This window comes from Danio aesculapii, chromosome 21, assembly GCF_903798145.1.
Source record: "Danio aesculapii chromosome 21, fDanAes4.1, whole genome shotgun sequence".
NCBI classification, from domain to species: Eukaryota; Metazoa; Chordata; class Actinopteri; order Cypriniformes; family Danionidae; genus Danio; species Danio aesculapii.
In genome coordinates, this window is record NC_079455.1 from 28,133,130 (window position 1) to 28,158,333 (window position 25,204).

The 25,204-nt window shown below is 39.3% G+C and overlaps 1 protein-coding gene across 1 annotated transcript in view; it reads right to left on the bottom strand.

Moving 5' to 3' along the window:
- The window catches only part of bcr (BCR activator of RhoGEF and GTPase), a 121,873-nt gene that overhangs the window by 44,357 nt on the left and 52,312 nt on the right, over window positions 1-25,204 (bottom strand). Inside the window, exons 2-4 of the mRNA XM_056445831.1 lie at window positions 13,592-13,776; window positions 4,485-4,589; window positions 2,882-3,067 (exon numbers count right to left, since the gene is read on the bottom strand). Coding sequence (XP_056301806.1) covers window positions 2,882-3,067; window positions 4,485-4,589; window positions 13,592-13,776 — 476 coding nt within the window. The remainder of the gene's footprint in view (window positions 1-2,881; window positions 3,068-4,484; window positions 4,590-13,591; window positions 13,777-25,204) is intronic.

Consider the following 25,204-nt stretch of genomic DNA (forward strand, 5'->3'; position numbering starts at 1 on the left):
TATATTGACCATTACACTTATCCCCATTCAACACGGAACAAGTAAACGAGAGTACAACCCTTGGTGAGAGTGTGTGGGAAACACCCACACATGCTCCCATTCAAACACTATGGCCAATTCAGTATATTTAATTAACCTATATCCCATGCAGACACAAAGAAAACATGCAAACTCCACACAAAAAGGACTCCTGCTCCAACTGGGACTCAAACGGTGAGGCAACCATGCTACCCACAGGCCACCATGCCACCCCTGATAGCTGATTATTAGATTATTAAATTAAAATTTCTAAAAAATATTGTAACAATACTGTTATCATAAACTATTCTGGCCATATTAATAATTGATCACCTGATATTATGACACCTCAATCCACAACTTAAACAAAACACACTGGTCTGTCTACTCTGAACATGTTGTCGCAGACACCGCGTTGACAGGTCGATATTCCTCATTCAGATAACATGTAAGCATTGAGATGTTGTCTGCCACGGCTGTTTTGAGAAGGTTGAGATGCATCTAAATACAACACGCGAACTAAAAAGTCGATACGTCAGCTGGTTCGGACAGCTTGACAGAGACTTCAGCACAGCAGTGTTCACATCCTCTCAGGCTCGACACACTTCCTCATGATGACATGACCATATGCCAAACCCAGCTGAAGATGAAAGTACGTTCCTCTGCTCTGTGCACTTAACGATGTTTAAGTAGGTCACAGATCTGCATAGAAAAAGATGGGAATGTCAGAATCTCTCTCTATTCGGAGGAGAGTCTGCAGAGAATTTACATTCGAGTGTCGATGACAGGCGTAAAAACATTTAGTGCGAGCGAGCGAGAGTATTAGCATCTTCCTCATGGCTGAGTGGAACAACGAACATCCCCTTTGACATACGTGCTAAATAACGACATACTTAGTGATTTGCATTGCGTTTTCTTACTCAGCCTGAGCTGTCGTGAAGGAACAAACAACACAAACAGCAGGAGACATTTCTGTCAGTGACTGTGACTATATCTATCTCGTTCATTCGTTTTGTTCTCTCTCCCGCTGCGAGCGACTGTCTTTTTCTAGGGAGTCTGCCTCCTCAGGCGCTGCCTTGGATTGCCGTTAATGGACATGGGGGAGATTGAGGGGATCAGTGACAAATAGCCTCTGGTCAAAATGACAGTCTGAGGAAAACCCAGCATCTTCTGGGAGAAAACACTACTTGGCGACTCCGACTTTTGTTTATTAAACACGGGAGGGGATAATGAAGGAGAAAATGGAAAGATAAATAAATGTGGAATATGACTCCCACGCAGGCTGTCCGGACAGAATGGGGATTTATCTGACCTCTAATAGTCAGCAGAGTCACGTGAGGACAAAACTTAATGGAAAAGAGCAGGGGGGGCTACAGATAGAGAACACAATCTTCAAATGGCACTATTAATAGCCTGCTCCTCGAGACACAAAGCACACACTGTAGTATCTGCCCAAGTGACTGGGTGAAAAAAAGGACAGCATTGAGATCTGATTTTTAACATTACACAGGCTCCTGCAGTGCAGACATTGCATGACTGTGCGGTGTCGTTTTAGGGGCATGAATGATTCATTTAGAATTCCTTGATTTAGAGCTACATGTTAATTCTTATTCAGCCTCACGGTGCACTAAAGAGAATGGACAGCCGAAGCGAATTCAATATGATCAGAATTAAATACTTGACACACAATCAAATTCTTGATTCTAAAACCAACCATGACATCATACGAAGAACAGATTATTGTGATTATATATTAAAAATCTATGTGAAATACTGTTTGATTTCCACTTATAACACTTCTAAGTGAAACAGTTATGTATTCTAGAATAAAATAAGTACAGTGGGGGAACTAATATTGAACATGTCACAATTTTTCTCACAAAACATATTTATAAAGGTGCTGTTGACTTGAAATTTTCATCGGATGTTGGTAACAACCAAAGAAATCCATATAGGCAAAGGAAACAAATCTAATTAGTTTTACAAATTAAGTTATGTATAATACAATGAAATGACACAGAGAAAAAGTATTGAAAACATGAAGAAATGGAGGTGTAGAAAGGCAGTGAAAGCCCAGACAGCAGCTGAAATCACTCAGTAGTTATTCAGCACCCTCTGCTCTTTCGCAATATAGATTAATATCAGCTGCTTCAGTCCAACATCTACATTACCAGGATGATGAAGATGAAACCAGTGTGGACAGCAACCAAGACAATGATCCAAAACTCAGCCAAGAAAACTCTCAAATGGTTTCAGAGAAAAAAAATCAAGCTGTAGAATGGCCCAGTCAATCCCCTGACTTGAATCCAATTAAGATTACAAAATAAAGATCAGATTTGGTAGATGAGACCCACAGAATCATCCCGGTTTTTACACTGTTTAAGTCTGTGAAAAAATCCCACCTAAGCAATGCATCATTATCCATACGAGAGGCGTCTTTAAGCTGCCATTACCAAAAAAGCCTTTTATATAAAGTCTTAAATACATTTCAGTAGTTTAGTACTTTCTCTTTGTGTCATTTCATTGTTATTACACATAACTAATTTTTCAGATTTTTTTTGTTTATTTTTAGTTTCTATTGTTTGGGTTTTTACCAAAATCTGGTTCAATTCCATGTCAACAGCTCCTTAAGAAATATTATTATTGTGTTCCATACTTATTTCCCCCACTGTACATGATTTTATCCATAAAGAATTAAGTGGGATATTAAAGGTCTGTTTTGTAAAAATACTAAATTGAGTTGATTGATTTGATGGGAGGAAAGAAATTGCTGACGTTGTGCTTAAGGTTACTCTAAAGTAAATAATAACCAAATAGGGTCCTTGATTAACCTGAAAAAGGTGCTATTTAGAAAACGACTCACTTGTTTTTGGAAAAGGTCTCCCACACGCTGGTGGTGACTCCACTGCTGCACTCTGGGCAAAAGGCTATCGTAGAATTCTTTGTGGATCTCGTAGAGCTCAGGCACTTTAAAGAAGATGGTTTCGATCTGCTGAACAGTGAGGACAGGCTGAGAGGTGGTGGCTGCTGCTTTCAGGGGCTTCATGGGCTGACATAGGAGAACAGAAAAGGTATCAACATTTACTGAGAAAGACACAATGGCATGAGTTATGTTTCAGACAATTTTAATTAAGTGTATATACTCATGTTCAAAAGTTTGGGGTAAGATTTGTGAAGGTTTTTTCTTTGTTTGGTTTGTTTTTTCTTAATGTATAACACAACATAATGTGATGGAAAAGCTGAATGTCCAATGTTACAAAATCTTACAGAAACAAGAAATCCAAATGAACAGATTTGATATAAAACTAAAATCTTTTGTAAAACGTCTTTTAAACTCTCTTTTTTTTATTTAATGTGCACTTGGTGAGTAAGAGCATTGGTTTGGCTTAAATTAGGCCTATTAATGTACAGTGTCACATACCTGTGCATTTAAATGTATGACAATCCTGTTGATGATGATGGATTGGCCCATTTGTAATGTATTTCAAAGGAATGGTTCAGCCAAAAATGAAAATTCTGTAATCATGAACTCAACCTTCACTTGTTACAAACTTGTTTGAGTTTCTTTCTTCTGTTTAACGCCAAATAAGATATTATGAAAAATGCTGAAAACATGTAACCATTGTCAAGGTGCATATATCCGTGTTTTCCTTTTGTTGTTATGTCTGTTGCATGGCTGTGTTAGTTTACCTTTCCTTGACAGTGTGTGTTCCAGTCAGCTGACTAATCAGTGGGGCCACCTGCAACCTATTATTGAGCTCTACTTAAGGACTTTGGCTGCGTCCGAAAACACATACTTCCATACTATACAGTACGCTAAAATAAGTATGCAAGCCAAGTAGTGTGTCCAAATTCATAGAATTCGAAAATTAGTATGCGAGAAGTACCTGGATGACTTATTACTCCCGGCGAGATTCTGAAGTGATCCTACACACGCTGCGCTATCCCATGATGCCCCGTGAGTGAATTTATGAATGGGAGAAAAGTGACGCAACTGATGCAGGTAGGCCACGTGACCATGACAAAATGGTGGATGTAGTAAGTCCGAATTTCATTCATACTTCTTACATTCATACTGTATAGAATGCACTTTTCTAACAGCTGAGTAGTACGTTTAAATTTGAATGTAGTACCTACTGAGTAGTAGGCGGTTTCTGACGCAGCCTCTGTTTCTCACCTTTCGGCATTTCCGCAGCCTTTGTTTATTGTATCGAGCAATTCAGCTAATAAACTTTTTTCCATTTTCATCTCATCCTTGTGACAACCATTGACTTCCATTTTATTTGTTTTTCCTATTATGGTGGCCAATGGTCACAGGTTTCAAACATTTTTCAAAATAACTTATTTTGTGTTCAACAGAAAAAGGTTTGAAACCACTTGAGGGTGAACAAATAGTGAGTAAATGAACATTTTTGGTTGAACTATCCCTTAAAGTGGCAACAGATTCAAACTTCAGGCTTTCTCACCAGTAACAGCGCCTCCAAATGGCTGAGGTAGGTCTCTTCACTGGCCAGAATTCCAGACAACACCCTTTTCCTCATCTCCAATCCCTTCTCCAGGTCCAACTCCGCCTGCGTGAACAGAGTAAGAGACTCACACACTTCTAAACGACACAATCCCACAGTCACATGACTTTAAAATTACATACTGGCAGTGCTGGAATAGGCTATAAAAGAGCAACTTGGCACTGGTTCAATAGAGCTGCTCTCTGGTCTTACAATAACCGTCTTGGCTACACGAGAATCATTGGAAATACATAACTGCTTTGAACTGAATAAAGCCTTTATGTAGTCTACTGTCCACCAAGGAAATTATTTAAGAATGCATCCAAAAGTGAGACATGTCGTTTTAGTGTTGTGTAATGTAGGTTACTGAGTGCTGATGATGGCTAAATGTGCATGGAATGTTCATTTCCATGGCTACAGCACAGGTAGTGGAAATCACAGATGTTCGTGATAGCCTCGTGAGACTTCCATAGTCCAGATTTCGGGATAAAACATCCGTCTGCTTTATGACTGTCATCATTGTGGACTGTACTGGCCTGTGTTGAGTTTTAAAGCTGAACTGATGGTAAAATAGTTTCAGTGCATACAACAATATTAAATGTGGAACCCCGCCTGGTGATGGAGTACATCCCATCATTAAAACCTGCAGCAGGGGGAAGGTGGACATCAAGGTTTTATTCATGAACTCTTGGGCGCTAGACGTCTCACCCCAGGGGGCAACCCTGTATCTCTGGACCACCATCTTTTATTCATCCACATATTTATTAATCGTAGGATGTCAACGTTCCGGCCCATGAGAATGAGTAGAGCTCATCTCTGCCCCCCAAGCAATAATTGTCACTTACTGAAAATGTAAGGATGACAAACAAATTCCAAATGAAAATATCTAACATGATTTTTAACAAGAAATCTGAAAATGTAAGATTACAGAGGATCAAAACTGTACAAAACAGTTTAACAATTTAACATCAATGGTGGCACTTTAATCTTAATATTTGTTTTATTTATTAAGAAGGAAAGCTGTCCACATTTGGATGTTCATGTGTCTTAAACTGTCATTTAAATTGTAACAAATAAAAAACTGAACTGTTATTTTATAAGACAAACAATAAAAAAGAAGAATCCTACTGAAACTTTTTTGTCTGCAGAACTGGAATGCTTAAAGTTGAGTAAACAAAAAAATATATAAACTTTATTTCCTTTCGTTTTTTTCTTGTGCACTCAACATTTTTTTTAATTTTATTTGATTAGTTTTCACTTTTAATTGACAGGACAGTAGAGAGTATAGGCGTGAGGAGAAGAGAGGTGAGGGATCTGCATAGGACCTCAAGGCAGGAATCAAACTCAGGTCAGCATGAACAACGGAGTGCTATATGTCAACGCACTAAGCAATACACCATTGGTGCCAACATGTACTCTACTTTTGAAAACATCAGTTGTACTGACCTAAAATGTCTGAAGCTGAGTGAACAAAAAAACTCTTGTGAAAACTGGTATTAAGAAATAATAAATTATCAGATCAAACAAACACAGTTCAACTGAAAAAAAACTTAAACAGAGACAAATGTAAGCCAAACATTTATTAGACGCAGAATTAGAAACAGGACAGGAGGTAAAACAACAATAACTGTAAACAAGACGAGGATCAAAACATGGCAGGACAAACAGGAAAAAATGCTTTGTAATGCTTCACATGTGAAGCATGTCTTCCTGTTTTTTTTTTTTTTTTCAATTGAACGATGTTTGATCTGATAATGTATTATTTCTTAGTGTTCATTCAACTTCAGGCATTTTATGTCAGTGCAACTCATGTTTTCAAAAGTTGAGTACACATTGGTGCCAATGGTGAAGTAGTTAGTGCGTCGACACATGGCACTCAAAACAAAATGTTGAGATCATGAAAAAAAAAAAACGAAAGGAAATAAGGATTATGTTTTTTTGTTGTTCACTCAAATGAGTAGTTCACCTCTGCAGAAAACTAATAAATAATTCTAACCCAACTAAATGTTTCTTATTACTGACAAATAATTTTAGGTCAGTGCAGCTGATATTTTCAAAAGTTGAGTGAACAAGTTGTTGTACTGACTTAAATTTTTTTTAAAGTGTACAAAAATGTAACATTTTCAATGAAAAAAGCTTTAGTGATTTCATGAGCAATAGTCGTTTTGCTTCAATAAAGCACACAGTACTTTTTAGTTATTATTAAATCACTATCTTTGAATAAAGTGGCCATGTGAACCAATTAATCAAATGCAACTCCAATATCTCCACAACAAACCGACGGCTAAAACTCTTTGAAAACTCAGCATTTAGTAGATCAAGATAAGTGCTAATCATCATAGTTGCAAACACAATGGATTTCTTCTTCCATACACTTTAAGGGGGTTTGCGGTCATGACACATCTCAGAAATTCTGTACAAAAATTCCAATCCAAGTGTTTCCACTTTTTTGGGTGCTATATGCATTAGCCATTCAACCAGCGGTCTGTGGGTATGAGGACTAAGGCAGACACTACAGTATGAAACAACTTTACTTGAATGTGCAGACACAAAGAACTCACACTCATTAAAATCTTATCTGGTTTCTTGTTTGAGGCTAAACAAGAGGAAAATGTGGCTGGAAAATGGTGACCATCTCTGTAATGTCAACTGCAGGTTTATGTGTAGCTCAATTTAATTTGTTTACATAGCAAATCCCTCTTTGAATTTCTGCGTATTACAAATCCCTGGCTGTGTGTATGTTGGGTAAACATGTAGCTGGGAAAGGGTGTACAACTGTGTGCAGGTGAGCATCCACTTCATATTGACTCAAACTCATGTGGGAGTTAAACTAGGGCCCGAATAACCTGCTTGCCTCTGGGCATTATGTTGGCAGGGAGAAATATCAATCAGTCTGACAGCCAATAGCTGTGTCAGTGAAGCAAGAAAGCTCCTTTTTACAGTCAGTCATTTAATTTAATGGCATAGCCACTATGCAAGATGAAGACCTGAGGATCTAATATGAAATATATGATTATTTAAATTCATGGCTGAGAACAATAGTATCTAAAAACTACTTCAGATCATGCATGACTGCATTCAGCGAGTGATTTTTTTTTCCTGCACAGTGCAGAGCAATATAATTCGAACTGCAATAATAAGCAATAAACGTTCAATTAGAATTGTACAATGCAGACTCAGCACTTCAAAATCTGCAAGCTTTGAAAACTGCCAAATTTCACAGCTCAATGGCTTTGTTGTGTACCATTACCATTGAGGCAATGTGGGTTACTGGTACATTTATTTATAACGGACTGCTTCACAGATGGCATATATGAGGTGGTGTCATGGATTGGTCAGGCTCTCACGACCCCCACTCACGAAGATCACCATCACCTGACTTCTAATGAGCACACAGCTGCATCACATTCACGAGCACCAGATAAAAGCACAGCACTCCAGTCGCTCATTGTCCGGGCTCGTCTCGACGAAAGCGGACAACTGAGCGACCACTCAGCGTAGTCATCCTCAGCTAAAACAAACGATTTACTTACCTGTTCTCTTTGTATTCCTCCTAGTCTTCCTGGTCCTCCCGAATCGTCCTGTCTTCCAGTCCTTCCAAGTCTGTGTCATCCTCTGTCAGCTGTATCTGGTGTGTGCTGTCCATCCTCGTGTATTCCTGTTACCCAGCCACGGAGGAAAAGACCCCAACATCATTCCTGATCCTCCTGGCTATCCTTCATGTGCTCCTTGTTGTCATTTAATAAACACCCTAACGTTTCCTTACCTCTGTCTCCTGTCCGCTTCATAACAGAAGCCCGGACCTATAACGACGACAACATGAGCACCCCCGATCACCTTCAAGAGCTGGTGGACCAGTTGAAGCGGATTCTACAGCCACCAGCTCCACTTTCCAACGCACCACCAGCACCGAGCACTTCCGCCTCCACAGTTTCTTCTTCGGCCCTTCCTTCCAGTCCCATGGCCCGACCAGCGCCCTACTCAGGCGGAGCGGGGGAGTGCAATGGTTTTCTGTTACAATGTTCCCTCATATTCGAAATGCAACCTTCTCTATATCCCACAGATAAGTCGAAGATCGCCTACATCGTATCTCTACTCTCTGGACCTGCACTTAAATGGGCTGAGACGATCTGGAACCAAGCCGGGCCGGTCATGAATTCCATCACTACCTTCACGGAGTATTTCAAAGAGGTGTTTGGACGTTCTGATGGGGAAGTAGCCGCTGGAGAGCAGCTGTATCATCTAAAGCAAGGTACTCTATCTACACAGGAATATGCTCTCCGGTTTCGCACTCTAGCAGCTGCAAGTGGATGGAATGAGAGATCGTTGTTGACCACGTACCGGCTCGGCTTGGAACCCACTCTCCGAATCCAACTGGCCACATTAGATGATACAATGGGTCTGGAGAGATTCATCCAACATTCTCTCCGATGTTCCGATCGTCTCCGTTCCTATCAACAGGACACCATCACCCCCTCGTCTGCACTCCTCCAATCGCCTGAGTCAACAGCCTCTCCAGAACCAGAACCCATGATAATAGAGTCTGGAAGACTGACATCAGCGGAACGACAGAGGAGGCTGACCCGGGGTCTGTGTCTATACTGCGGTGTCAGTGGACACACCCGTATGGAGTGTCCCCTTCGTCCCATTCGGACTTCAGTGAGTGTATTCAGTACGAATATTGAACAATGTAAACCACTTACTACCACCGTACAAATAACTACTGCCTCTATTTCTCTCCTTGTCACAGCCCTCATCGACTCCGGGTCAGCAGGGAACTTCATCTCCCAATCCCTCTGTCGTCAACTCCACCTCCGTACTGAGGCGTCCTCGCATATATACCAGATACAACCGATAACCCAGTGCACTCGATCTTCGACCCGTATCCATCGACAATGCGAAGACATCCTTCTTCAAGTGGGGTTGTTACATCAAGAGAGGATTCAATTTCTGGTTCTGGAGGGTGCAAATATGGACATCATTCTAGGGCGCCCGTGGCTGGTGAAGCACGATCCCATCATCTCTTGGGGCACAGGAGAGATAAAGAAATGGGGATCTGGATGTACACCTGCCTGTTTTCCAAATCTCCCTCTTCAAGGTCGGAACCCCATTTCTTTGTTTGCAACATCGGTCGAGAGCCCTCCTGAGAAGCAGTCTATCCACATTCCTAAGGAGTACAGCTCCTTTCATGATGTCTTCTGCCCCAAGAGAGCTTCCCAGCTACCGCCGCATCGGCCATGGGACTGCGCGATCGACCTAGTTCCAGATGCCCAGTTGCCAAGAGGTAGGATCTACCCGCTCTCGCTTCCAGAGAATCAGGCAATGGAAGATTACATAAGGGAAGCTCTGAGTCAGGGGTACATACGTCACTCAAAATCACCAGCCGCCTCAAGCTTCTTCTTTGTGGCCAAGAAGGACGGAGGGCTGCGTCCATGCATCGACTACAGGGTCCTAAATAACGGTACAGTAAAATACCGATATCCCCTTCCTCTGGTACCAGCCGCTTTGGAACAGCTCCGAGAAGCTAAAGTCTTCACTAAATTGGACCTCCGCAGCGCGTATAATCTGATAAGAATACGTGAGGGGGACCAATGGAAGACAGCATTCGTGACCCCTACTGGCCACTATGAATATGAGGTCATGCCTTACGGTCTGGTCAACGCCCCCTCCGTATTCCAAAACTTCATTCATGAAGTCCTCCGGGAGTTTCTTCACCACTGTGTAATAGTGTACATAGATGACATCCTCATTTACTCCCGGAGTGAGGCCGAACATCGCCAACACGTTGCGGAGGTCCTACACACATTGAGAGAACATCACCTCTACCTCAAAGCGGAGAAATGCTCATTCCACCAGAAGTCGATTCATTTCTTGGGATACATCATTGACCAAACCGGTATACGTATGGATGGGAAGAAAATTGAGGCTGTTCTATCCTGGTCAGAACCCACTTCCATTAAGGAGCTCCAGAGGTTTCTTGGGTTTGCTAACTTTTATAGACGGTTTATCAAGGACTACAGCAGGATTACATCACCTCTCACTAATCTCCTCAAGGGTAAACCCAAAGGACTGGAGTGGACCAAAGAAGCAGCCGCAGCCTTCCGCCTTCTTAAGAAGGAGTTCACAAGGGCCCCACTCCTGACTCATCCTGACCCAAATCTTCCTTTCGTGGTGGAAGTGGACGCATCCACCACCGGCGTCGGGGCAGTATTATCTCAACATCATGATACACCGCCCCGACTGCATCCCTGTGCCTATTTCTCTCGGAAGTTGAGCCCGGCGGAGCAGAATTACAGCATAGGAGACAGGGAGCTTCTAGCAATCAAGCTAGCCTTGGAGGAGTGGCGTCACTGGTTGGAGGGAGCCAAACATCCGTTCCAGGTGATCACAGATCACAAAAACCTCCAATACATCAAAGAGGCCAAGAGACTATGTCCACGTCAAGCCAGATGGTCACTTTTCTTCTCACGTTTTGATTTCTCCATTTCCTATCGTCCAGGACCCAAGAATCTAAGAGCAGACGCTCTCTCTCGTTTACACGAGCATCACGATCATGAAGAACTCCCAACGAAGATTCTTCCCGAACACATCTCCATTTGTCCGATCACCTGGAACGCTCCTCCAGTCGTTGCCACTCCGGAAGCCCCTGCTCCGCCGGGATGCCCTCCTCATCGGCAGTTCATACCACCTGAACACCGGGTAGATCTGATCCACTCCTTACATACCTCGCTAGGCACTGGACATCCAGGGATCAACAATACTCTCTCGCTAGTATCCCAACGATTCTGGTGGCCAAACATGGCAAGGGATGTGAGGCAATATGTTCAGGGCTGTAAGGACTGTGCCCAATCCAAGAGCCCACGTCATCTACCCGCTGGAAAGCTCCATCCCTTGCCGATTCCGAACCGTCCCTGGTCACACCTAGGAGTGGACTTTATCACTGACCTCCCTTCGTCAGAGGGTAATACCTGTATTCTAGTCATAGTAGATAGATTCTCAAAGTTTGTCAAACTAATCCCTCTGAAAGGTCTTCCCACAGCCTTTGAAACTGCCGACAATATCTTTAATCAAGTCTTCAGGTCATTTGGTATTCCAGAAGATATTGTGTCGGACAGAGGTCCACAGTTCATCTCACGTCTATGGAAAGCCTTCTTCAAGCTCCTAGGTGTGGCCGTCAGCCTCTCTTCTGGATATCATCCCCAAACCAACGGGCAGACAGAGAGGAAGATTCAGGAGGTGGGACGGTTCCTGAGGACCTTCTGCAGTGGTCACCAGAACTCCTGGAGCCAGTATTTGGGCTGGGCAGAATATGCCCAAAATTCACTGCGGCAACCCTCCACCGGACTCACGCCATTCCAGTGCGTCCTGGGCTTCCAACCACCGCTCTTTCCCTGGGATGGCGAACCATCTGATGTCCCCGCAGTGGATCACTGGTTCCGGGAGAGCGAGAGAGTCTGGGACGAGGCTCATCAACATCTGCAGAGGGCAGTCCGTCGAAGCAAGGTAACCGCCGATAGGAGAAGGTCTGAAGAACCCAGATACACACCCGGACAAAAGGTGTGGCTATCCACCCGGGACATACGCATGCGACTGCCCTCTCGCAAGTTAAGTCCCCGATTTGTTGGTCCCTTCACCATCGTGGAACAGGTTAACCCCGTCACCTACAAACTACAATTACCCTCTCACTACCGTATTCACCCTACATTCCACGTATCACTCCTGAAACCCTATCACGATCCTGTTCTTCCCTCCACAGAGCCTGACCACGAAGAGGAACCCCCTCCTCCACTGCTCCTAGAAGAAGGAGCCGTCTACGCAGTGAAGGAGATCTTGCGTTCCCGACGTCGTGGTGGCCAGTTGGAGTACCTGGTGGACTGGGAAGGGTACGGCCCCGAAGAAAGGACATGGGTTCCCAGAGCTGATATTCTCGATCCTAGTCTCATGGTGGAGTTTCATGAGAGCCACCCTGAGTTCCCAGCGCCTAGAGGCAGAGGGAGACCACCACGGCGTCGGAGGTGTCGGCCCTCAGGAGCGGGCCCTGGGGAGGGGGGTACTGTCATGGATTGGTCAGGCTCTCACGACCCCCACTCACGAAGATCACCATCACCTGACTTCTAATGAGCACACAGCTGCATCACATTCACGAGCACCAGATAAAAGCACAGCACTCCAGTCGCTCATTGTCCGGGCTCGTCTCGACGAAAGCGGACAACTGAGCGACCACTCAGCGTAGTCATCCTCAGCTAAAACAAACGATTTACTTACCTGTTCTCTTTGTATTCCTCCTAGTCTTCCTGGTCCTCCCGAATCGTCCTGTCTTCCAGTCCTTCCAAGTCTGTGTCATCCTCTGTCAGCTGTATCTGGTGTGTGCTGTCCATCCTCGTGTATTCCTGTTACCCAGCCACGGAGGAAAAGACCCCAACATCATTCCTGATCCTCCTGGCTATCCTTCATGTGCTCCTTGTTGTCATTTAATAAACACCCTAACGTTTCCTTACCTCTGTCTCCTGTCCGCTTCATAACAGGTGGATCCTGTATCCATTCATGCATAAATTCATTTCTAATGCATACTCTTTACCTAAATATTACAACAAGAAAGTATTCATATCTCTGTTTTTAACAAAATAATCAGCGACTGTATTGTTATTACACAGGTGTCGTTATTTCATTGTTTGCATATGACAATAAATTCTAATTTAACTGCAGTAGGTAGATTGTTTTGTCAATTTCGTTTCACAATAAAATAAAATAAAAAAATATATATAAAATGTATAAAATGACTGTCTTTTATTTTTTTCACATATTAAAAAATGTATTAATTAATAAAAAATTTTATACATTTAAAAATAATTAAATTAATTATAAACTACATTAATTTTAAAATAAATTAAATTAATTATAAAATAAAACAAGTAAAATCAAGTAAAATAAAATAAAATAAAATAAAATAAAATAAAATAAAATAAAATAAAATAAAATAAAATAAAATAAAATAAAATAAAATAAAATAAAATAAAATAAAAATGTAAGATTTGTCAATTTCTGGAGCATACAGGGGGATCACTTACAGACTTTGAGGATTCGATTGAGCCAGAAGAGAGGGTGTCTCGACTGCTGCGGCTCTTGGAGCTGAGGTGAGGAGAAGAGGAGGGGGAGTCATCGATGTAGGGCAAGATGTCATGGTGTCTGCGCTGCTCCTCAGCTCGGTCTGCGTCGTAACCGTAGGTGGGAGGAGTGCCTGTAAACGGACCATCTGCGACAAACCAGAAAGGAAACAACAGTTGTAAAAAAACAAGCAGAAAAACAGCATCTTATCATTTATTAAATGAAAAACACACAGAAATCTGTGCTTACTAGAAAAAAACAGCTAATGATTGAGTTCATGTCCCATCTCATAATGTCATCAGCCAAGAGAGTCGGTTTTAGATTCTCAGTGTTCAATTGATTCGGCAGTCTAGCATTAGAGCTAGAAAATAGCAATTTAATTATATTTGGAATGAGTTCTAAGTGTTTGCATTAATGCAGACAGGCCAGAACCTTCTGTAAACATAAACATCACACACAGGTTTCCTCATGTAAAAAGTTTCCTCAATGGTAGTACGGGAAATAAAGCAAGACAATTGCTCTCAGTGCTGTAAGACAGCAGCCCAAGTTTCTTCTTCCGGACTGATTTGGCCATTAAGCTTCTGGCAACCACACCACAGGATATTATATTTATTCAACACAAGCTCTCAGTTAAAACTGTCTCACTCTCATATAAGACATGCACCTCTGCTAAACCCTGAGAGTAAGATTCAGCACATGAAGTTCTTCAGAAAGGTGACACCAGAAATGCATGGACAGGAACACAGTGAAACAATCAATTCAATGGTGTCATTAATGAAACTTTCCCTTGTTTTGGGAGTTTTCTGTTTGGCAGAAGGGGAAAATCCAGCAAATCTCAAACCAGTGAAAAAGCCATATCAATGTAGCTATTTTTCCACCACACAAACTGAAAAAGGGCAACGTGAGTGCTCATATAGGCTATTCATACACTGACCACCAACTAAATCTGTTGGAAAAGCTTTCACGAGTTCACACTTAGCTGATGATTGATAATAAAGCATCTTTGGCATGCTGTCCCGGGAGAGAGCCCTGAGCTCAGAATATCCTCGAGCCCAGGGCTCCCTCCTGTTTGAAGGGTAAGGGGGGAGTTTGAGCTCAGATAGGTCTTGAGAACTCCCCTGCTTGTGAACGTGCTGAGATATATCTGGCTAAGAGTTGTCTTCAGATGCTAGTTTGAAGTAGTCAATTTACTTATGGAAACCCGGGGAAAACCCATGCGAACACGGGGAGAACATGCCAACTACGCACAGAAAACACGACTGGCCTGGTGAGGGGCTGAACCAGCGGTATTCTTGCTGTGAGGCAACAGTGCTAACCACTGTGCCACGTTGCCGCCCTCATAGAAGGGAAGGAGTAAAGGTGGAAGGGGGGATTCTTCAAGATGAAGATGACCGGAGTGGAAAACTCTGGTTATTTATAGTGTGTCAGTATTCATCTGATTGGTGCAATATACAGAGTTGATGCAGTACCAGCTGTGTTCAATCATAAGCACGTGATCCTATCGAAATTAGTTTAGAAATAAACCACACAAAGCTTTAGCAGCCATTATTATGGAAACTGTGATATACTTTTTTTATGATTCTTTGATGAATAATTTCAAGAGAACAATTGAACCTGAACCACATATCAATGAATAATTTTAATGAGTACGTTTACATGGACACCAACACTCCGATTTTAATACAATTAAGACGATATTCTGATTAAGAGTCTACCATGTAAACAGTGATTTTTGATTATCTTAATCCAACCTAAATCATAATCGAACTATACAGCAATCGATTTAGGACGTGGAGTTTTCCTATTTTAGTTTTCGCTACATTTTGCGACAGGATGCACACACGGCAATTGTCTGGCATTTGACGACAAACAAATGTGAATGGCTTAAAGCAAGAAACATTTTGGTGTGAGTGGAAAACGATGACTATGCTGATAATTCTAAAAAAGAAATAGACATTATGAAGTGCCTTGACTTTTGACGTGATTTGGTCGAGGGGGCTTGAATGAAAAGTTACTGAATGAAATGGCAGAGGTGGACTGCTGTCGTCTGTTTGCAAGCATAGTGTGAGAAATGAACTGCAGTTGAACTTCTTACAAAATAAAAAACAAAAAGCCCAAAATCACATATGGTGCCATGACGAACACAAACTGTTGTTGCGTGAAATGCCGGAGGAAACTAGCATCGAATGCTGATGTAATGACGTTAATCGAACTATGTATTATAACATGTAATATGGGAACATTCAAAAAGCAACTCATGTAAACACCTAAACCCTATTGTTGTCTTATTTAGATTACGGCACATAATGTAATAATGATTATGTAAACATAATCAATGTTTTAAGGGCACCAGAATGTTTGCACACATTACATGCTGATTCTAAATCATAGTTCCAAGGTGTTTGTGCATGAAGCCAAATGAGTTTGAAACATCTCTAGCGGACTGAGTCATGTTGCCTTGTCATTGCTTCAGCGTTCATCCTCCCACTCCTGCCTCTGTCTCTCTCTCTGTCTCTCTCACTTTTTTCTCTTATCCTTTCCTCCAGCTTCCCACAGATGTCTGCTGCTCTTTGGCTGAAGGAGCAGCATGCCATGCGCATCTGGAAACACGATCATCATTATAAACAATTCCAAAATCAGACAGCACTTCCAACCCCTTTGTGAAGCCTAGATAGGTGCTTGCACAGCAAAAACAAACAATATAGTCCATATAAATGGTGAACAATCCCATACAGAATTTGCAGATGCATTTTTGCATTGATTTCAGGAGAAATGGTATGGTTTTAAACATGTCAAAATGTATAAACACAGTTTAAAATACTACACTGACCACCTAACAGAGTCCTAACAAAATTAACCAAAAATATTTAATTAAATTCTGCATAAATCTGCAAAATCCCTGTTCACAAGGATTTAGTCCCAGGATCTCTCTCTTGGCCTACTATATACCGTGTGTGAGCAGACTGAAACCTACAGCATGTCATTTCTCATGGGTATATGGGATATGGGGAAGCCTGGGAGATGAACTGCTGCAAACCTGCCAAAATCTCATCAGCATGTGTGCCAAAGGGCTCCAGATAATCCTTTCATTTTGGTCCGAAAGAAAAAAGAAAGAATTTGTGGGAGGAATTGGGCTACTAATGTTACTGTAAGTGCTGACATGTCCTTCAGGGCTCTTTGGACGGAGAGTTGAGGGTTGTGATGAGGGCTGAGATGTCAAAGAGGTTTGCATCTGCCAGATAAATTAAAGACACCTCCCATGCGTCACACATTCTAATAAAGTCTGAAAATAGGAAAAAAGTGTGCGGAAGAACATGTATGTGTGGTACCCACGAGTGCCTGACCTCTAGGGAAGGCGGGAAAAAAAATAGGAAAAAAAGATGTAAAATGACACATCAGGGATAAAGAGGTCTGCCCATTTTCTTCTCCATAGTCAGTTTCCCTAAATATCCAATTTCTGGGCAATTTAATACCGCCCACCCCTAATCACCATACACACAGGAAAGAAATGATGATGATGAACGTAAAAGGGGAGGTGAAAATTAAACAGAAATGAATAAAATGCCGCCTCAGGGCAGGACTAAATCAAACGGGGATTGCACAGAGAAATTAATTTGACGAGAGCTGTCATTTTTAAGAGCATAAAAAAGAATACAGTCTGTGTTAGCTGGTATAGCATTTGTAGAGTTTTCTTGTCTATGCAGAAAGAATAAAAAAAATTATGTATAAATAACAAAAAAGGGGCGACACTGTGGCTCGGTGGCTCAGTGGTAAGCACTGTCGCCTCAAAGCAAGAAAGGTCGCCTCAAAGGTCGCTGGTTCAAGACTCGCCTGAACCAGTTGGCATTTCTATGTGGAGTTTGCATATTCTCCTTGTGCCCAAAAACATGCGGTACAGGTGAACTGAATAAACTAAATTTTCCTTAGTGTTTGTGTGTGAGTGAGTGTGTATGGATGGTTCCCAGTGATGTGTTGCAGCTGGAAGGGCGTCCGCTGTGTAAAATATATGCTGGATAAGTTGGCGGTTCATTCCGATGTGGTGACCCCTTATGAAAAAAGCCAAAGAAAAATAAATGAATGAATGAATAATAAAAAAGAAAATATAAAAAACAATAAAATCAGGTGCACATTATGGTTACTTACAAAAACAAACATATAAAACCAAAACTTGTTGCTCAATACTAAAAATATACTTTATTTTTTCACATTATCTCAGTGTAGTGAGAAAAGTTACAACATTTTTAAAAGAAAATATGATAGGGCTGCACAATATATTGAAAAATTATCATTATTGCAATGCTTAAAATTACAATACTTAAAAATGACTTTTTTAGGGGGTGAATTAAATTGAAAATTCTGGGCCGAAGCTGAAAATCTTTTTTACCCGCCAACCTAGTAGTAGCTGTTCTGCTACTGGCCATTTGCGCCATTTGCTAATATTTGATTCAAATAGTGTCAATTAACAGATTTTTTCTCATATGCATATTAAGAATTGTATAAAAAATATGCATAGTACACATTTTACTGCCGGTTGAATTGAACATGTAAAAGTAAATGTGAATATATACATAATTTCCCCTCTTTTTTTGTAGTTTTACAAAAAAGAACGATATTGAGAAGAACAATTGCCAGTTAAGTCAATAAAGTTACCCAATCTGCTTTCTGCTGTCTTGTGCAATCTGTTAAACCTTTGGTTATGCAACAATTGATTGAGACATAATTATAATGCCTATTATTAAATTGTATTGTTTTCATAGCAATTTAAACTACCTTTTCAATATGTATACAACAAGAAAGAAAAAGAGGAAGCTTTGATACTCTGGGCAAGAATGTCCGAGTGCATCGATTACATCAGGTTTCCACTTTTTTCATGTGCTAGAATGTTAAAACGGCCCTCCTATGAATTGTCAATAACTGATTTGCCCCCCCCACCAATTCGAGTTTGAGACAGCTGTGCTAGATAGAAGGTGAACCTAACCTAACATAAACACTAATAACGGGAGTCAAAACATGAGGAATATGACAATAAGCAATAATCGTACATTCACAATGTCTAAATATTTGCACATTGACATTTTGTTTTTATCAGAAAAGTATATAAGATCATAAAAATATGTATTATTCCATGTTCATAATTTTTTTAAGATATTAATTATTTTTTTATTCATTTTTTATCTGGGGAAATGTTATATCACACGAAATATCGATATCGCAACACTCAACAGCAATATCACATATGACATTTTGTCCGAGTATCATGCAGTATCAATTTGAAGGAAAAAGTTTCGGTATTCACACTTTATTTTACTGGTCCCTTTAACACATTTTGTTGAATTTAAGTTACATTGCATCTACATGCCAACTAATTCTCAATAGATATAAGTAGATTGTTAGGCTGAGTTAGGGTTAGGATTAGTGTAAGGTGACCTGTACTTGCAAAGTTTCTTATAGTCAGTTTAATGTATGTTGAAGGAGCAGTATCAACAGATATTAAGCAGACAGTCTAATATTCAAATGATAATTAAATGGCATGTAGTGGCAATTCAGCGTTTAGACAACAAAATGTGCAATAGGGACAATTAAAAATAAAGTCTTAGCAAAGTTTCAAATTTATCTAATGTATTTTGAGCGATTATTAAAATCTTCTATAAAGAGCAACCTTACAGAAAGGGTTTTAGCATGCTCATAGTTGGTTTCTTAATTTGTCCCATCCATTCCACTACGACCATCTAAGCACTGCTTTTATAACATAATTCACTGCTTTGAACATTAAATTAAAACAAAATTACTGTCAAACTAATCTTAACCCTTGAATTTGAAGGTCTAGACATCCAATAAAGCCCAAAACAGATTTTACCAAATATGTGCCTTGAGTTAAAAAGGGGGCAATTGGATTTTTTGTTTTGTTTTTTGGTGTGTGTGGTTATCTCTTATCTAACTGGCATGTTTATCTGCAAAGAAATAAACACAAGGAAAGATTAAATCCAGGAAAGCAGCCAAATGTTGCACAGGGAAGCCCCCTAGTGTGAGTAAATCAGCCTTTGTCTCAGCAAGAGGAAGAATGAATCACAACACACCAACACACAGAGCCACCCTGCAATCAACACCAGTGCCAAGCTGCCATCCTCTCCCAAACCCTACCGTTCATTTTGCTCAGACCAGAAGCAGAATTTGATTAAAATGTGCCCATGATACATGGTATTTCCCACAAATTCTCCCCTGAATTCTTACTCCGCCACAGGTTTATGTCAATGATTTAAATGAGGATTTGTCACACTCCCTCAATGCAGGTTTATGTGTATATTACACTCACTCACTCTCACTTCAGCTGATTCCCTTCTTTATCAGGGGTTGTGACATATAGTTAAGGTCAGAACTAGTATTATTATTTTTCCTTTTTCAAATATTTCCCAAATGATGTTTAACAGAGCAAGGCATTTTTCACAGTATTTCCTCAAATATTTTTTCTTCTGGAGAAAATCTTGTTTTATTTCAGCTAGAATTAAAGCATTAAAGCATTTTTCTCCTTTATTTTTATGCCAAGAACAGATGTTATTGTTTATACAGAGATTGCTTTTTTTTAAAACCTACTTCAACAAACCTTAAATACACTGGCTAATATATTGACAGTAATGATAATAAAAATAGTAAAGACACACAAAAATAATAATAGAAAATACAGCAAAATTGTATAAAATAAGAAAGTAAAAAATAAAAATAAAAATAAAAATGAATAAATAAATAATAAATAATAAATAAACAAACGAACGAACGAACAAACGAATGAATGAATGAATGAGTAGACAACAATAATGGGTGATACAATCAGGAATAGTGCTGTGCTATCTTAAAATGGTAGGCTAGAATAGACTAAGCATGAGAGTCTGGACAGAGAGAGAGAAAAGACAAAAAGGAAATTACAGTTACATACAAGATAATTCACATTAGTGCCCAGGAAGTACATTTATAGCAGACAAATATGATAATAAGGGAATTTTTTTTAAATATTTTTAATAAGGTCAACATTATTAGCCCCCTTAAGCAATATTTATTTCGACTGTCTACAGAACAAACTATCGATATACAATGATTTTCCTAATTACCATAACTTGCCTAAATAACTCTTGTTAAGTCTTTAAAGTGTCATGAAACCCTCCTCTTTCAGTTCAAGTCTACCTCAGAATTTTTTGTCAGCTGGTTTCAGAAATCACGGCAGCACGGATAGGCGATATGTCTGAATGGTAACGAACTCAACTAATATAATACAAAGTCCGCCATTCTCCAATTCTCGTACAGCTCTCCTGAGAAAAAATGCTTGCTGCACACAAACAGGTTGGCTGTATCGGTGGCCCAGACAGCATCGTGGAGAAAGCCACACATACAAGTATACACAACAGGCCAAACATACAAGCCTTCAGGAACGGCTAAATACTGCATGTCGTGTACTGTCCAACAGCTTGGCAGGTCTGTGATCTGTCCATATTAGTCATCAGAAAGCACGTGCAGTCTTGAATAATTAAGAAGCAAGATCTTCTTATAGCATATGAAACTGACGCATCATCACTCCACTAGCAGATTCGTGCTACGTCACAGATTTTGATCCCGCCCCAAAAATTATTTTAAACCCGGAAGATGAAATTAGCTGACAAAAGCTCCAAATGATCCATTTTTCCCCACAATTAAATCTAACAGGTGCTAACATTGTCTTAACTGATGCTCAACAAGAAATTGGGGAAAAAATATACAGGGAGGCTAATAATTCAGGAGGGCTAATAATTCTGACTTCAACTGTAAGTACAGACTTTAATAAACTGTTTCTTTCCAGCTAAAGTAATTCTACCAATTTCTAAACATACTAATTTGATTGAAAAAATATAGCATTAAATGGCCAAGAAATTAACTGCTGTTTAGCTGACCCGACATCTATATTGCTGCCAAATTCTAGCAACTAAGTCAGTCCAGTTATGTAAACAAAGAGAGATGTGTGTTGTGTTTTCTGGAGGAGGGAGGTGGGTGAAGTCATCAGAAATAGTTCGCCTTTGATTGAATCATGACTAATTCAGTTAAGTCAGAGGAAATTCCCAGATGCATCTAGAAAACAAACGTAACAGTCTTATTTAGCACTCTTCCCAGTGGCTATTCTGGTTACCAATCTGCTTTCATGACAACACGTCAATAATAAAAAGAAATAAAAAGAGAAAGTGCTAACCATGAAAAACGAGCATCTGTTTGGAGAAGATGGCTGGCTCGGCAGGGAACCTGGACGACAACAACTGCGATTATGTCACAATTGATTTCAGCTTTACACAATTTACACAATGTCAGACGTACCAACTCCACATGGTTTATATTCCCCTAGAACCGCACGGCAGACGGAGGGCGGCCCAATGAGGCGACTTCCTGCCAAATGTTTGATCAGCGTAGACGCAGGAGCTTATTTCTCTCAGCAGACTCTTCTAATGACTCCATTAATTAACAAGTCCTGTCATCTGTATGACTTTGATACTTTGCAAGTCTCTACGAATTCGACAACCATCGAAATCGTTACGACAAGTGGGCGATTATGCAGTCAGGACTAATTGAAGACCGTGACCAGAGATGGGTCGTTCTTACCAAATTATCATATAAAATATCAGTTTTGAAAAATCAGGTAAGTCTTTGATTTAATAAAAAAAAAAATACAGTTGATACGAGTCATTTGTCTGGTAATCAGGTAATATTGATTATAATGTATGTTATGGATTGTCTGTAAAGAGCTGACTTGTTGCACTGTAGGTTTTTAATTCAATAAGAATGAAAGTCATTTGTTTGTGAATTGGATTACCCTGGTCAATCCTGTAAATTACCGATTCAAAAGATCCAAGTCACTCAAGAGTAATTTTTCCTAAATGAGATGATTACAATGGCTGTGCTGTACGTTTTTGATTCAATATAAAGAACCAGGTGATAGAGAGTCATTTGTCTGTGAATCAGGTTACACTGATCACACAGAGTAATTGTAATTGGGGCTTCACAATATTGGAAAAATCTAACAGGATAGGATAGGAATAGAATAGACTTTCTTTGCCCCCGAGAGGAAATTTGTCTTGGGCAAAAAGGTGTTACAACGTTGCTCTAAGCAGACAATAAAATAAATAAAACAAACAAAACAATTAAGAACAAACAATTAAGAACATATATTGTTTACAAAATAAGACCATATATAAATATGAGCAATTCCAGCGTCATGGATGTGACATTTGCAGTAAAAACTCAAAACATGAATTCGCATAGAAAGTATACGTTAACATTATATTGAAACTTTTTTTTTATATTTTCCAGAACAACTGACCACAGTGTTACGGGACGAGAAAAATATCAATCTGTAATATTTAATATTTTCACATTTGTGAGGAAAATTGTCTTTATGGATGTAACATCTCTCCGTTATGGATGTGACAGATGTAAAAATGCTACTTGTTTGACTTTGGTAAATCAAATATAATAGTTTAAAAACATTGACAGATAAATTTTTGAGTACTTCTAAATTACTGTAAAATACTTGCTTACCCGAAAAACCCAGAAACGGTTTCTGTATTTTGGTAAAAACTAAATTTTTTTCATGGCAGGGTTGACATTTGCACAGAATTGCTCATATATAAATATGAAATATATAAAGCACAGAACACAGTCAGGTGCTAATGTACTACAGGTCCACTGTTCTTGGTAGAGTTCAACAGTTTTGTCAAGGTAGGAACAAACGAAAGCTTCAATCTATTGGTCTTACACATTGGCATTCTCGATACATAGTGATATTTTTTATTTTGCGATATGAATACAATTTCACTAGATGAATTAATATCTCTATTTGGAAATAATTTATAATGTTGGATCAATTGGGATGATTCTGCAGTTGGAGTGCATCTCCATAAAATCTAATAAACAAACTCTAAAATTTTTGAGGTCCCCCGACACATTTTCGTTGCTGTCTGTGCTATTTGCAGTGCATTTCTGTATTTGCATGTGAGTATTTTCATGCACGTGTTTAGTCAGAGATGGATGAATTGATGTTTACTATTTGCATCTCCATAAAATGTAATAAACAATCTGTAATCTTTTGGGGGTCCCCCAACACATTTTCATTGTTGTCTGTGCTATTTGCAGTCCATTTCTGTATTTTCATGTGTTGAGTATTTTCACACATAACAATCTATAAATACAATCAAGAAAAAGATACAATTGAAATAAAGTCTTTTATCATTTCCAGAGTCTAACAGTATTCAAGTACAGTAACTGAATGACAAAAATAATTCAATAAAATGAATCCAAAGTTAAGGTCACAAATGATACAATATCTTATACCTGAATGTTTTAAAATCATAATAATAAATAATAAATTATAATACAAACTCAACATTGCATATCCTTCGATGTGGCTATCGCGAATGATCACATTGCGATATCGATGCTGAATCGATATATTGTGCAGCCCTATTTGTAATAACGACATCTTGAATTTTGCATGAATGGAATGCTTGTGCTGTAGGTTTAAGATTTACACACTCAAGTATACAACTACACAGTTGCATAAAGAGTGTCATTACACTATAAAAAACATTTTGGCTGAATTTTGAATTATGAAAATGAATTTTTCAAGTCATCTCAACTTACATCAATCAATCTGATGAAAAATATAAAGTTTTCAAAAATGTGTCAAAAGCCAATAGATCCAGAACCCCTTATTGCAGTACAGAACAAAATATAGTTCCATTTGTCAGTCTACAAGCACACAGGTTAATATTATCAAACTGGAAACAGAAAGCAGCTCCTACATATACATGTCTAACGAGGGATGCAATGAAACATTTGGAACTGGAGAAAATCAGATTCAGCACAGTGGGTAGCGCTGTCACCTCACAGCAAGAAGGTTGCTGGTTCGAGCCTTGGCTGGATCAGTTGGCATTTCTATGTGGAGTTTGCCTGTTCTCCCAGTGTTTGTGTGGGTTTCCCTTCGGGTGCTCCGGTTTCCCGTACAAATCCAAGTCCTAATTAATAAAGGGATTATGCCAAAAAGAAAATGAATGGATGAGTTTAGATTAAAGCTGAAGGTCAGTATTTTGCTTTTTTTTATATATTTATTTATTTATTTATTTATTTATTTATTTATTTATTTATTTATTTATTTATTTATTTATTTATTTATTTATTTATTATTATTATTTTTATTATTAGTAGTATTTTAATATTTTTATTATTTTATTGTTATTATTATTTATTTATTATTATTTTACCTCTCTAAGTATTGTTTGTATAATGTATCTTGTATTGTCAATTGTTGTGTATAAGTTTGTTGTGGACCAAATTTGTAAGTCATTGTATTTGAATGTTTAAAAAACAATAAAGTTATTTAAAAATAAATAAAATAACTAAAATATATATTTTATTATTTTAATATATATAAGTGTAGAACGTATGGCAACAGTTGCACAAATTACACAAAATGTAATTTGTCTGTCAACTAGTTTGAGCATGTTTGTTTTGACTTTACAGTGGTCAACATAACACAGTTTGCCTTTCGCGACCTCGCAGTTTCGCAG